Source organism: Lutra lutra, chromosome 6 (genome assembly GCF_902655055.1).
Source record: "Lutra lutra chromosome 6, mLutLut1.2, whole genome shotgun sequence".
In the NCBI taxonomy this organism is placed as follows: domain Eukaryota; kingdom Metazoa; phylum Chordata; class Mammalia; order Carnivora; family Mustelidae; genus Lutra; species Lutra lutra.
The window spans coordinates 151,950,130-151,963,452 of record NC_062283.1 but is presented as its reverse complement, the minus strand read 5'-3'; the positions used below and the strand labels follow the sequence as shown (position 1 = coordinate 151,963,452).

At 54.7% G+C, this 13,323-nt stretch overlaps 1 protein-coding gene across 1 annotated transcript in view; it reads left to right on the top strand.

Moving 5' to 3' along the window:
- Nucleotides 1-3,324: 3,324 nt before the first annotated feature.
- RPS6KA2 (ribosomal protein S6 kinase A2) overlaps nucleotides 3,325-13,323 on the top strand; it is a 308,109-nt gene continuing 298,110 nt past the window's right edge. The window contains exons 1-2 of the mRNA XM_047733334.1: nucleotides 3,325-3,418; nucleotides 6,901-6,960. Of these exons, the coding sequence (XP_047589290.1) occupies nucleotides 3,382-3,418; nucleotides 6,901-6,960 (97 nt within the window). The 5' untranslated portion in view covers nucleotides 3,325-3,381. The remainder of the gene's footprint in view (nucleotides 3,419-6,900; nucleotides 6,961-13,323) is intronic.

Sequence of the window (13,323 nt, the reverse complement as noted above, 5' to 3'; positions counted from 1 at the left end):
AGGATGGCCCTGGGTCGGCGAGACCTGCCCGCGACGGACTCCGCGGCAGTGATCCACCGACCGTCTCTGCCCGCCGGCGCGCACCTGGCCGCTATCGCCCTACATTTTCCTTATATAAACCCAGAAATGTTTTCCACCTTTTGGGTATAGCCTTGGACCCTTGTTCACTGTCTTCCCGGCACTGGCCTCACTGAAAAAATTCCTTTCGTCTTCCACCACCACTCGCTCCCCAGCCTTTGGGTTTTGTCAGTGGTGAGTGGCCAGCGCTGGTCTGTACGGGACCCTCCGTCCAGGAGCTCGGGCACCCCTGCGCCCCTCCCCACTACAATTTCACGGTGATCCAGCGGCCAGGGACTCTCCAAGTCCTCCGCACTCCCTGTTGTCCGCGGGGTGCGCTTCACTGAAGACCCATTTCAGAGAGTCGGCCACCGCGGCCGTTTCTTCTTGGAGTTGATGCTTGTGGGTGGGGTTCCTGGAAATCAGCTGTTGGAAGTGTTGTTTCTCCTGAAAACGTTATTCGAGGAGTTTTCTTGGGATTTGATTGAACGCTCTGACCCATGGCACATGATTTCTTGAGTCCTTTATTTGAAGGTTTATCCTTTAAGGTACTCAGATAGAACCGTTGTCTCCTTTCTGAAAAAACTGTCCTTCTGTCCTCTAACTGTTCATGCCTCCTAATGCTGTGTGAGCTTTCCACATGTGGCTAATACTCCCCTGGGGCGATTATGTTTTTTTGAAAGTTGTCTTTTTTATTTTAATTTATTTTTTTGTCTTGCATGTGGTCTATGTTCATGGTCTTCTCTCATCCGGGACACCGGGTGCCACGTCTGGGTAGATTGTCCCCAGGGAAGTGCCACAGGATTAAAAATGAGAGCAGAGGTCATTCCCCGGGGTGGGTGTTTTTATGTAATCATCTTGGTTGCTTCAGAAGGCGATGGTGCAGAGTGATTAAGCCCAGGAATGTGTTTCCAGAGCTCCCAGATCACATCAGATCCCGGCTCCTTCTCCACAGCTCCTTCACTGCTCCCGGCTCCTCTGCCTCACCTGTGCACGGGCTAAACAACTCTCAGTGCCTTTGTGAGAGCCACACCTGCGAAGTCTGAAAAGGGACATCACGCTGAATCGTGAACCACATTTGCAGCAATTCCTAAAGATGTGCCTTTAATAATAGCTCTTTTGTGTCTGATGATGGCTGGTTCTGGTTGGGTCCCAGCACGTCAGCCAGAGGCTGGGCTCCTAGGGGTGGGCGGCCCTACTCAGCGGGCGGCAGGGGCCTTGGCCGGTCACAGGAGGTCCCAACCAAGTCCTTTTCCAGATTCCTTCTCCAAACCAAAGGGTGATGTTTTCCTGCAGTCTGCCTACCTCTGAGTGCTTGTGGAAAATTCCAGAAAGTGGAAGTTTAACAAACGCCCAATAAGACATTCAATTTCATTTCCCTCCCCACTGCCTTTAGGGGCTCCACGTTCTCGGTCGTTCAAGTGAAACGATCTTGACATCTCACCAGCGCTGTTTTTTCTGTCCATGGTTTCCCTATCTTTATTACATAAACATCATTTCATTTTATGCTGTTAATCTGTGACGTCTTATGCTATGCCTCAAATTACCCTATTAGAGTGAACACGTGGAAACCCTTCACTCTGCTCTATCAGCAAAGGCTTTGAAAACAAACAACATTGTTAATATTTTTATTGAATGGGACTAATCTTCACAACCTTGCTGGCCTGATTTTGTGGACAGAGCGCTTCCTAAATCAATACCAAGAGTGGAACGGAGCCTCTGCTGTTAACTCTGCTCTGAAATATGGAGTATCTGGGATTTGAGCTAGTTTTTTTTTTTTTTTTTCTTTGTAATCAACTGGGTTTCTTCACGGTTTTATAAAGAGGAAAAGAAGACAAAGGGATCAATAATTTTTGGAAGCAGTAAGCCATTTTCTTAGATATTTTTTCTCAAAGATAAAGGAATTTGCTGTAGAAATGAATAGAGGTATTTGATTTTAACACTATTTCCCAAAGAGGAGACCAAACATCAGAGTAGCACTTAGAAGTCTGGGAGATGGGTCGTTTGTTCTGAGAGAGAAATGGAGTAAACACAGACAAGGAGACAGAAAGAGAAGGAACCAAGGATGGACAGGGCCCCTTGAGACATGCACACCTTGTGGTCCCTCTAGAGAGAGACTGGGATTACCAGTCCTTCCTTCTGGCCCTGCCCTGTGGGTGGTTGCTTTCGGGCAAGTTCCTTCTCTGAGCCTCAGGCTTCTCTCATCTATGAAAATGGATTGTTAAATCCACGTTAGATGGAAGTTAAATGAGAAAATGGGCAGATGGGCACAACACTCTTCCTAGAACTTGGTAAACGACTGACCCTACATTGTTTGAATTAATATTTCCCCCCAAACTTGGGGGACTTGGACACAAGATGTAATTGCCCGTGTAAACAGCCCACTTCGCTTTCGTTCCCAGGGGAAGGCTCTGGGGCCGAGTGACCTGGGGCGCCAGCTGGGTCCTGCGTCCAGGCGCGGGGGCTGGAGCGCAATCGTGGCGCGGGGAGCGGGCGGGGGTGAGGATGGGAGGGCTGCATCACCTGCTGCCCCCCTAACCCGGTCCCATGGTCCTGCGGCCCAGCGCCCTGGATGGGTGGGCGGCTGCGCTCAGGCGGGAGGCCCCGTTTCCGCGGGTGGGTCAGCGGCAGGTCCCCACCTCAGGATTTTCTTGGATCTTCAAGCAGGGAAAGCAGCTCCGCTGCACCTGACTCCCTGCCTCACCCCCTCCTGTAGGGCGAACGGGGGTTTTCTGCGGTTTGGGGAGTGGTTGGCGAAGGAAGGGGTGAGTCTGCGTGTGTGTCTGTGTCTGTGTCTGTGTGTGCGCGCGCGCGCGCCAGGAGGGAGAAGGGCAGAGTCTGCCGCAGGCCCCCTCCTCGCCTCCCCCCTCCCCAGCCCTTGGTTGCTATGCGGTTGCTATGGCAGCAGCATCCTCAGACCCAACTTGCACCCATCATTTAGAGCCAATTAAGGTAAAATAGTGGGGGCAGGGAAGGAGGGAGTGGCAATGGCAGGGGGCGGGGCGAGGCCGGGAAGCCGCGGGGAGGCTGCTGGGGCAGGTTGGCCGCCGGGTCTCCACCCGCTCGTCGGCCCAGCGCAGCGGCGGGAGCGGCGGGAGCAGCAGCTTGCGCGCAGCAGCAGCCCCCGGGCAGCAGCCCCCTCGCCCCGCGGCCACACCGCAGACCCCCTGGTCCCCGCCCACCCCGGGACCCTCCCGCTCCGGGCGCGGACCCTACCGCCTCTCTGCACTGTCCGGCCTCTGCTGCTTCTCGCCCTTGCCCGCAGTACTTGAGCAGACGGAGAGCGAAGTTTTAAAAAATGCCGATTGCCCAGTTGCTGGAGCTATGGAAGAAGATCGAGGTGGAGCCCATGGACATAGAGGTGAGTACCCCGGGGGAGCCCAGCGGCGGCGCGGCGTGTGCAGCAGATGGGGCTCCTATCGACCGGGGACTTGCATGTGACAGACCCTTGAATATGTAATGTGTGCAGGCAGAGCTGGTGTGGCGTGCGCTGTGGGTGCACCCGTGTGCGCGTACACACAAGCCTGGTGCATGTAGGTGCCCGCGCGCGCACACGCACGCACACAGCGATGTGTGGGGTCAATTAAATGAATGAAAACCAACACCGGGAAGAAAGAAATTGTTGCTCTTCAACCAAACTTCGGGCTTCTTGAGCTCTGTGTGTATTTGGGAGTTCTCCCCGGGCTCCAGCTAACCTGCGTCAGTTTGATCTTCCTTCAACAAGTGGCCTTACATGGTAGGAACGCCACGGGCTCCGGCTGAGGATGAAAGCAGGGGCAAACCAGGGACGACCTCTTAAGAAACGGGAGGCACGAAGATAATGCAGTCTTAATAGTGTGTGTTCCAGTAGAGAGGGGCTGTTACAAATAAAGAGAAAACATAATGAAATGAAGGTGTCGTTGAGGCGGCCCCTCCCCAGGGCTGGCTGGTGGGAGTCACCTGTGATACTGTTTAACTCCATGCTTCTCCAGGGACCTGGAACTCTCTGGAAGCCTGATCCATGGGATTTGATTTGCTTAATTTGAATTATAGATGATCAACATACATTTTCCCATGAAGAAGTTCCTCAGACTTACACGCTATGCAGTTATGCGTTCTGAGACCACCCCCGCCGGTTATCAGACTACCTACTGAATTACTAGACATATGTCTGCCGTGTCTCTAGCAACTCAGACTGCTTTCCCAAATGGCACATTCCAATAACTTGCTAAATGTTGACAAAATCCAAGCTTCAATTTTTGTCTTATTTCCTATCCCAGCGTCCTGTCTGTAAATTCAGTTCTTCATGTAAATGTTACTTATGTTTATATGCAGCCTGGTTTTTGATGGAACAGCTTGTCTTTGCTGCTGATGACAAGCCCCCAAGCCTAGAGAGGTGACACCCCAGCTCCTTACTGTCATCGACTATGCTGTTTGCCCAGGATGGCGTTCCTGGTGTCCAAGACCGTGCCTTCAAAAGAGCCTCTCACAAGGGTTGTTAGTTCAGGGTTCATCTTTTTTTTCTTTTGGAGAGATTAGAGCTTTTTAAAAAACTGAATGAATGAATTGAATTAATAACGATCAGCCAGAAGTTCTTTTCTTACTTCCTGGAGCTTTCTGAAGCCCTCTTAGTAATCTGAACTCTGTTTGTGGGGGAGACCTAGCTGCCAACGACCCCCCCAAATCTGGGCCCCACGAGGTGGGGAAGGATTTGGCTGCAGGTCGGGAGAGGAGGACAGCAGGGAGGAAGCCAAGGGGCTTTGCAGAATTTCTCGTAGGGCTTCCAACTCCACAGCCACTGACCAGAGCTCCTAGGAGCAGCTTGTGTCGTGAGTATTTCGGAGATGGACTGAAAACGGAGCAACAATGTATGTATCATGTTACCTAAAAAACATGTCATGGACAGCACTGCCTTGCCACCCCGTTTAGAGGGCAAATTTTTAAAGTTTTTGAGGCTGATGTGTATGTCACAGCGAACCATGAAAATTGGTTAAAGTAGATGGTCCCGAAGCAAAAGAAATTACCTTCGGGCTTCCTGGGTGAACATTTGAGCACCGTACCCTGTCTGCAGTATGCTTTCTGGACACAGAGCACCCAGTCCTATTGCTTTGGAACCCGGAAAACCAGAGCTTTTTCTGGAACGATTAAATGTGAAGCGTTGGTCTTGAGGTCCTCCGGGTCCTGGGAGGTCCTCTGAACCCACACAGAGGGAAGATCTGTTTGCTTCATGACTCCGAGGCTCATTTCGCTTTCGGGTTTTGTGCATGTTTTAGGTTGTACAATACTAAAATGTCTCACCTATCAAGACATTGGGCAAAACACATGGAAGACATCTGGCCCCTGAGCTCCGAGTTAAATAGCATAAACCCTTGGTGAGAAGCTTCACAGACCCTTCCTACGAGAGAAGCTGCTATGCTGCGCACTGGGGATTCTGTGACTCGCTTTTGCACAAATTTGACAGGACCGATGACTGTTTTAGCGAACAGCACTCCGGGGTTCCGGATTTGTTCTAACTCAGGGTGCTCTCCCCTTGCCTTGTTTTCTCAGACTGGCCCGCGTTGGGTTGGAGGCTCGTGGGCCAGGGACGCGGCTCTCTTTGCACAAACCAGCTTTGCCTTCGCACGTAGACAGGGGAAACTCATTTGACTGTCGAGGGAGAGCATTTGCGGTTTTATGAACTGTTTTGAAGTATTTCAGTATATTTGACCAGTGAATGAGGTGTGTTGACAGGGAGACGTATGCTGGTCAAAAACCAGGCCCTCCATAAAATTCCCGAAGAATCTGGCCTAAGGAAGAAGCCACTCATGATGTTTTCACGGGGCTCTTAGTCGCTGCTTCCAGCAGACTTACTGCGGCCAGGGGCATGCGTTGGGGGGGGGGGGCAGGAAGGTGAGAAAACGGAAGACAGGACGAGTAAGGTGAGAGCAGAAACCCGCCCACGGGAGCTAGCTGACCCATTTATGTCCTTTTTGGGTTCTTTTAAAGGAATAAGCATGACCTTCCTTTCTGGGATGTCATCATGCATTAAAGAAAGGAAAAGCCCCTGTTTTTCAATATTGAGAATCAAATAGGACTCCCTGGCATCTGCGGTCTGGCTTGTCGGCTGCTGGTTATCTTACGGCCTCTAGATGAGCAGACTGCCTGGAAGCCAGGGGCCTGGGCGTGTGGCGGCCGCGGTGCCCGGGTTGCCCGCCGGCCGGGTCTCCTCCCCGCAGCACTCTGCATCCCTCGATGGTCGATGCCGCTCTGTTCCGGACGTGCACAGGGACTCTGAGGCCCGGGTTAAGCAGTCTGTTTTAAGCGACGATTCAGTGAGCGAGCCTCAGACCCAGACCCTCCTGGTGAAGCCTTGTCCTCCGGAAACCCTCTCCTTTACATGTTTATGGGCCAGGAACTTGACTCTGAGTTAAGTCATTCTTTGAGCATCAGCGGAGACTCTGATTTTATTCCATTCAAACAAGAATGGTTACAAACGCCTTCCCTCTGTCACTTCTCCGTTTCTGTCTGTCAGTCTTTGAGCCCCATGCAAATGCACAGCCCCCACCTTGCGGGCAGGGAGTTACATAAGCACCTGCCTCTCCTTTCGCTGGTGGCCTGAGTTATCCACGCTCAGCTGAGGGAGCAGCTCCCAGCCGTGGAGGCAAACAGGGCTTCATTCTCCGTCTGTTGCAGAAAGATCCATTTCCTGCGTGGAGCTTCACAGGGTTTCGAGTAGACGCAGGTGGGCGGGGGTCTTGGTGCGGACACCCTGTTCTGCGACGCAGACAGGGACTAGGTCGTTCGTCCTCCGTGTTGACTACCTGTATGCTGGTCTTTACGCGACTGTTGCCGCACTAACGCTGCTCCGTGTGTCTTTGTTGTCAGACCGCCGAGGAGGATCTGCACCCGGACCCGGAGCCCACCGTCGAAGAGACCGCACGAGAAGTAATTATACACGTTTTATGGGAGCCTGGTTCTTTGGAGAGGAAGGCGGGTGGGGGGAGGACCAGAACTTTGAGATTAACAGCTCGCAAGGGGTTGTTTTAGTGAAATGTATGTGTGCGAACACGCGCCTACACACACACATACGCACACGTGTACGCTGGGGGCATATGCTGGCCAGGACGTTTCCCTCCAAAGGGGTACACGAAACATAGGAAGCAGAATCATGCCCCGAGGTCGAAGGCATGTCTCTGGGCTTGGGTTTTCCAGAGGGAGAGGACCTGTCATCACCAGTAAACCCAGGCGTGTGGAATAAGCAGCGGGAATGGAAGGGATTCATGGTTTCACCTGCTGGAAGGTCGGCGCCTCTGCCTCTGAACATGGGCGGGGCTGTGCTCTCGGGGCACCGCCAGCAGAGTGGGGGAGCGGCCCCTCTGCGGGATCAGGTCAGGAGGGGAGACTCGGAGGAGAGACCGGACTGTGGGGAGGACGCCCCGCGGGGGCGTGGAATGGGAAAGAGCCCGGGGCGTCCGCTGCTGCTGCCTGTGTCAGCCTGGTCTCCATGGGGCCTGCTCTGAGGGGCCTGGGATAGGAAAGTGCTTCCTTCCAAAGCTGAACCACAGCCAAAGGCAAGGGCTTCTGTTGGAGCCGCCGCATTCTGGCTGCTTGTGAAGAGGGGCCTGTCGCTGGGGAAGGTTGACGGCACAATTAAGAGGCTTTCATCTCCCGAGGTGCTCAGCGATGCACCCGTTGAAGCATGAAAGTTGTAAGATGCGTGCGTCTGTTGCCCGTTCAGAACGGCTGGGTGGGGGCGGGTGGGCGCACATGGCTGGCTTTACAGTCTGCCTGTCGGTGCTAGAAACTGTCTTTCATGCCGGCCGATCTGCAGTTTCAGCTGGTGCCTCTGGATCTTACAATCGATCGGTCCCAGGATGACATGTTGGTGAAATGCAGGGAAAGGGCACCGAGCTGCCTCGTCTTTGCTGGCGGCCTTTCCACTCCACGCGGTTGTCACGGCTCTGCCAGGGGCAGCCCAGCTCTGCTCCCGGCTCTGCGAGGAGCTCCCGGCGTCTTGGACGGGACGTTCGGCCTCATGTCCACTGGTATCCCCTGGGAGAGTAGGTCTAGCCCTGTTTGTGCCAATTCCACAGAGGTCAAAGGGCAAACGGACGTAGGAGCCGGAGACTTACTTCCCTGAGGGGCAGACTGACAGCCACACGGCCTCCCAGGGGCGGGAGTGGCTAAGCGTGGAGCGCCCTCCTGCAAGCGGCCGAGGTCCACACGCCCAGGGTCTCAGAGAAGCCAAGTCACGCCCGACCTGCCACTTGTATTTCCGCTCCGCTAGGCCCTTGTGCGAACTGGACGGCCAGAAACGCCCGCTGTGCTTCTTGCTGGCAGGTTAACAAGGGTGGGGAGCGGCCCGGTTCAGGACGCCCGCTCTCGGCGCTGGGCTCGTGCAGCCGCGCCGACCCTGCCTGCGGGAGGCCAGCCTGAGCGCCGGGACTGCAGCGGGGTGTGCACAGAAGTGCTTGTGGAATTAACAGGGAATCTCTTTTTTAAAAAGGTTGTTTGTTTATCTGAGAGAGAGAGGTCCGTGAGCACAGACAGGGGAAGGGGCAGAGGGAGAAGCAGACTCGCTGCTGAGCAGAGAGCCCGCCGCGGGGCTCGATCCCAGGACCCTGGGATCATGACCTGAGCTGAAGGCAGACTAAACTGACTTACCACCCAGGCGCCCCTAACAGAGAATCTTTTAATTCGTTAACAGTATTTATTTCCAGAGATCTCCTAGTCTCAGGTGTCTTATTGGATGGAAATGCAGATGCTGGTTTGTCACAGTAAAATAATTCGACGTCTTTAAAATTATTTTTGATAACAGGAGGTGAGACACAGTGAATCATTACTATTTCCGGATGGTAGAAAGTCAACTTAACTTTGACGTTTAATAAACGAAGAAAGTTCCAAACACATTTTAGGAGTGTTTTGCAGGATGTACTGGGGATACGTGACAGGTTTGTGGTGTTGGGGCTTCCTGAGAAATGACGGGGCCACAGGCCGCTCCTGGGGTAGACGATGCTGGAGGCTGCCTGCAGGTGTGGTCCCAGCAGCCCCGTGTTTGCACGACCACCTGCAGGTCGGGGGGCAGCACGCACCTCCTTGTACGTCCTCGTGGGCCTTCAGAGTGGAGCCGCGGGGCCTCCTGATGGATTGTGGCTCTGACATGAGAGGGAAGCAAGAGCAGGGAAGTTTCACGTGTTTGGCCAATCTGACCTGTGTGATGATGAAAAATCCTATTTAGGAAAAATCGTTCAGATCAACACGGTGCATTCACTTACTGGATCAGGCATATTCATTGACGACCTGCGGGCAGAACATGGTGCCCGGTACAGAAGGGCGACGAGGAGAGTGGGTGTGTCCTGGAAGCACGTGGGAGAGGACGTGGGAGAGGGCGCGGGAGCCGTTGCAGCCTTGTTGCTCTGCTGAGGCTACTTTGTGGAGCCCCTTCTTCACAGGGATGTATTTTTTTTTAAGATTTGTTTATTTATGTATTTGATAGACAGAGATCACAAGCAGGCAGAGAGAGAGGAGGAAGCAGGCTCCCCACTGAGCAGAGAGCCCGACGCGGGGCTCGATCCCAGGACCCTGAGATCATGACCTGAGCCGAAGGCAGAGGCTTAACCCACTGAGCCTCCCAGGCGCCCCACAGGGATGTATATTATAGCAGAGGACACACTTGGGACATCTCTGTACAAATATCTCAATGTGTGGTTCTCATCAGTTGTATTTCATATCACGGCTGTGTCTGTGGAGGAACAAAAGATGGCGAGTGAGACAGGAAGTTGGCGCCACGTGCCTCTTCCCCACAGCCACGGAGAGAAAGTCCCCCCCCCCGCCCCAGGGTGTCGGGATTGGGGTGGAGCGTTTGTGTCCCGAGTCCAAAAGGGCGGCTCTTGGTCAAATTTCATTTGACACACAGCAGGTGAGAGCCCCGGACAATCTGGAAAAAACCACAAACTCCAAACAAAAAACACCTTCAACAGAAAGCGTCAGGAAGCATTTCTTCAGCCTCGTTCCTCGGGGTTACGGGGAGGGACTCCCTGTCGTGGAAGGGAGATCCGGGAGCGGAGAGGTGACTCCTGGTGTGTGGGAGGCTCCACACCGGCCAGAAGCCTGTCCCTGCTCTCTAGGGGCCGTGGTGTGGAGTGGGGAGGCAGCTGGAGGTCTTTCTTGATGCGGCCGCCAGGCCGCTCAGCCCCCGACACCGTGTCCCTGCCTCTGTGTCGTAGACATGGGTGTTTCAGACAAGTTCCTGATTTCACAGAACGACTGTGAAAAGCCCTGGCGTTCGGTGTGTACATCTTGAAAGTGCTGCGACGTCAGGACTCTGTTTATTAACAAGCCCCATGTTCTGGTCGACTCTGGAAACCAGGTCCCGAAACTTTGTCCCACATCTGCATGGTTTCGCTCTTATTTCCTCAAGACGGCTGGGGTGTCTCACTGTCCCCCCTAAGCTTCTACTCCAGGTTTTGACAGTGGAGATCCTGACATCTGTAGGGCAGGACAGAGTGTGGGGACCGCACTTGCTGAGGTCAGAGGTCAGCTATGCAGGCCGAGAGCTGTGTGGGGGGGGTGGGCGGGAACCGTGGAGGGGAGACAGCTCCCGCCGCCCTCCCGTCGTCTGTCTGAGGATGCTTGAAGATGTCGTTCCTGCTGCAGGGCCCCTGGCTCCTTCTCAGGGCTCTGGTGGGCAGATGCTGGGGGCACAGTGTCCTGTGACTTCTGAGCACCCATCAGCGTGGCCTCCCTCAGTGACCAGCAGCCTGACTTCTGAGCAGCTACATCCTGAACCCCTTCATTTGTCTCCTCGGACAGAGACTGGAGCAAGACTGGGGAAGAGCCTTGGGGGACCTGGAGACCCGTCCCGCGTGAAGGAGAGCGCGGCACTTCCCAGATGTTGTCAGAACCCTCTGGGCTAGAGTCAGGTCCCAGGGTCCTTGCCTGGGTCCGGGCTGAGGCACCCCATCACCCATCACCCGCACTTTCCAGCATATCCTCTCCTCCCCATCTTGCACGGGCTCCAGACACAGTTCATTGTTCCTTTAAAAGAAGACAGAAGCAGTGATCCAAACCGGCTGCATAGAAACGAGACAAGAAGAATAATGAAGTCTCAGAACTCATAAAGCCATTAAGAGCGAAGCAATTAGGTTTACAGCGACAGTTCGCAGTTGGGATCAGAGAGGGACGGGCTTCCGAGCCCCGCTCCTTCTCCTCCTGCCTGCCAGGCGCTCGTTACGTCTCCCGAAGCTGGGGTCACCCACGTCCCCTCTTCCCTGCTGGCCCATGTGCATTCCTGTTTCTCCCCGTTCTTCTGTCCAGCAGAACGCAGGCTTTCAGCCCTTCCAGAGGCTCTGGCGAAGGTGCTGTGACCAGAACGTATGTGGAGGAGAGGGTCATGCGGCGGAGCAGGCAAAAACCTTAGCTGTGTTTGGACCCACCGTGGGGTCGGCAGGAGGGGTTGTGGGAGGACATGGCCTCCTCTTTCTGCTTCTGGGACAAAGTCGGCCGCGAGCACGATTCTGCGGGTGTTTCTCTGCGACGACAGAAGGACTGCTCGGTCAGTGCTGATGGGAACGTTCTCGGAGCCCTGGGCGCCCACTGGGGACCCACCCTGCTGTCTCATGGTCCCCATCTGGGGCAGCACGGTCCCATGTTTGGGCAAGTGGAGGACATCACCCACGTGGCTCTGTGTCCGGGCTGTGGCTGGTGTGAACCCGTGAGTGGCCCGTGTGGGCCTTGTGGCAGCTGCTGGGGAAAGGAGGGCTGCGGAGGTGGCCTGGGCCGCCCACCAGCGCAGTGACATCAAAAAGACGCTGCTCCTCCCGGACCAGGGGGGCTGCCCCGTCCCATCATGGCCAGCCACAACCTGTGTCCAGGCGGCTGGCGAGCTGGGAGGTGAGCACCTCGTACAGCGGTACGTCCACCCAGAGCACTGGGGCGGGAAAAGCCCTGAGGTCAAGTCTGGGGTATCTTCTAGGGCCTCCTGTGTTTGAGCCCCCAGGGAAGGACGGCGCACCAGTCCCGCCAAAGAGGAAACCCAGTGACCCGACAGAGTAAGGACACTGCCCTTGAACATGAATCTGATCTCTGTCCCCTTCTGTCCTTGTGAAGCCACAGACGAGAGGGAGCGCGGGGGGAGTGTGGGGAGCGCGGGGGAGCGTGGGGGGCGTGGGGGAGCGCGTCCATGACCTGCCCTCGGTGTTTCAGGTGGTGAAACCGAAGCGTCCAAAATGCTGCGATTTGCTCCGTGTAACGCGGAAGCAGCAGAGAAGGGCCTTTCAGGCCGAAGCAATTCAGGCCGCTGTGCGTTCTCTTCCTGGAATCGCTGAGCCCCGGCATCGCTGACGGGGGCTGGTGGCTTTATCAGGGCCTGGGTCAGACCGGTGGCTTGTCTTCTCTGCTGGGATTACAGCAGGTGACAGGGGCCTCCCTGCGAAACAGGAGGCCACATCTGCTCTTGTCAGGGCTGTCGGGAACTCACGGGCTCTACGCTGTCACGCTGGACTCTCTCTCCTTTCCTCTTTTCAAAATTCTCTCCCGCTCGTTCAAGTCAGAGTGTACAGACTTGGTTTCTCTGGGCACCAGAAAATCCAAGAATTGCAGAAGTTCCTTATAGTCTGTGAATCTCAAATGGATAACTTGAGTCATTATGGTGGGACAGGACAGCTGTGTCCTGCACAGTCATGCTCTGTGTGCGGGAAAAATTCAGAGTGTCGGGTAGAAAATTGGGTAGTATATGACCGTGCAGATATTTTGAGGTAATAAAGAGTAAAACAACAGAACCATCCTCTTGTAGCATCGAGGCAGCTGGGAGCTGGGTGTGGAGACATAGACTTTGCAGTTTCTGTGAGTCATAAACCTCTCTAGGGAATCATTAAGACATATTTTTCTCCAAGATGTAGTACAAAAACACCCCTCGGTGCCAAAAGCATGTTGAGTCCGCCGCGGCCGGGCGTCGACAGCATCCCTGCCGTCCGTGTGCCCCGGCCCGGCTTCCCGGGGGGGGCTCGGCTCCCCTGGCCTGACCCCGATTCCCACCTGCCCCAGAACGAGGGGAGCAAACCCAAACGGTGGGCGCAACTGATAGGCAAAGAACTCGAAGTCTCCATGAAGACGTGGTTGGGGCAGCATCTCCTGTCTATTTTAGGCAGAAACATAAGCAAAACCTCCCGTTCTTTAGGAAATCATAATCTTTGAGGATCTAGACACATAAACGCCTGTTTCTAGAGTAACAGGATAAATACCAGAGCGCGATTTCTAGCTTCTTCTCAAAATGACGAGGGTCTCCGGGGGCGTGGGGATCAGAGGCCC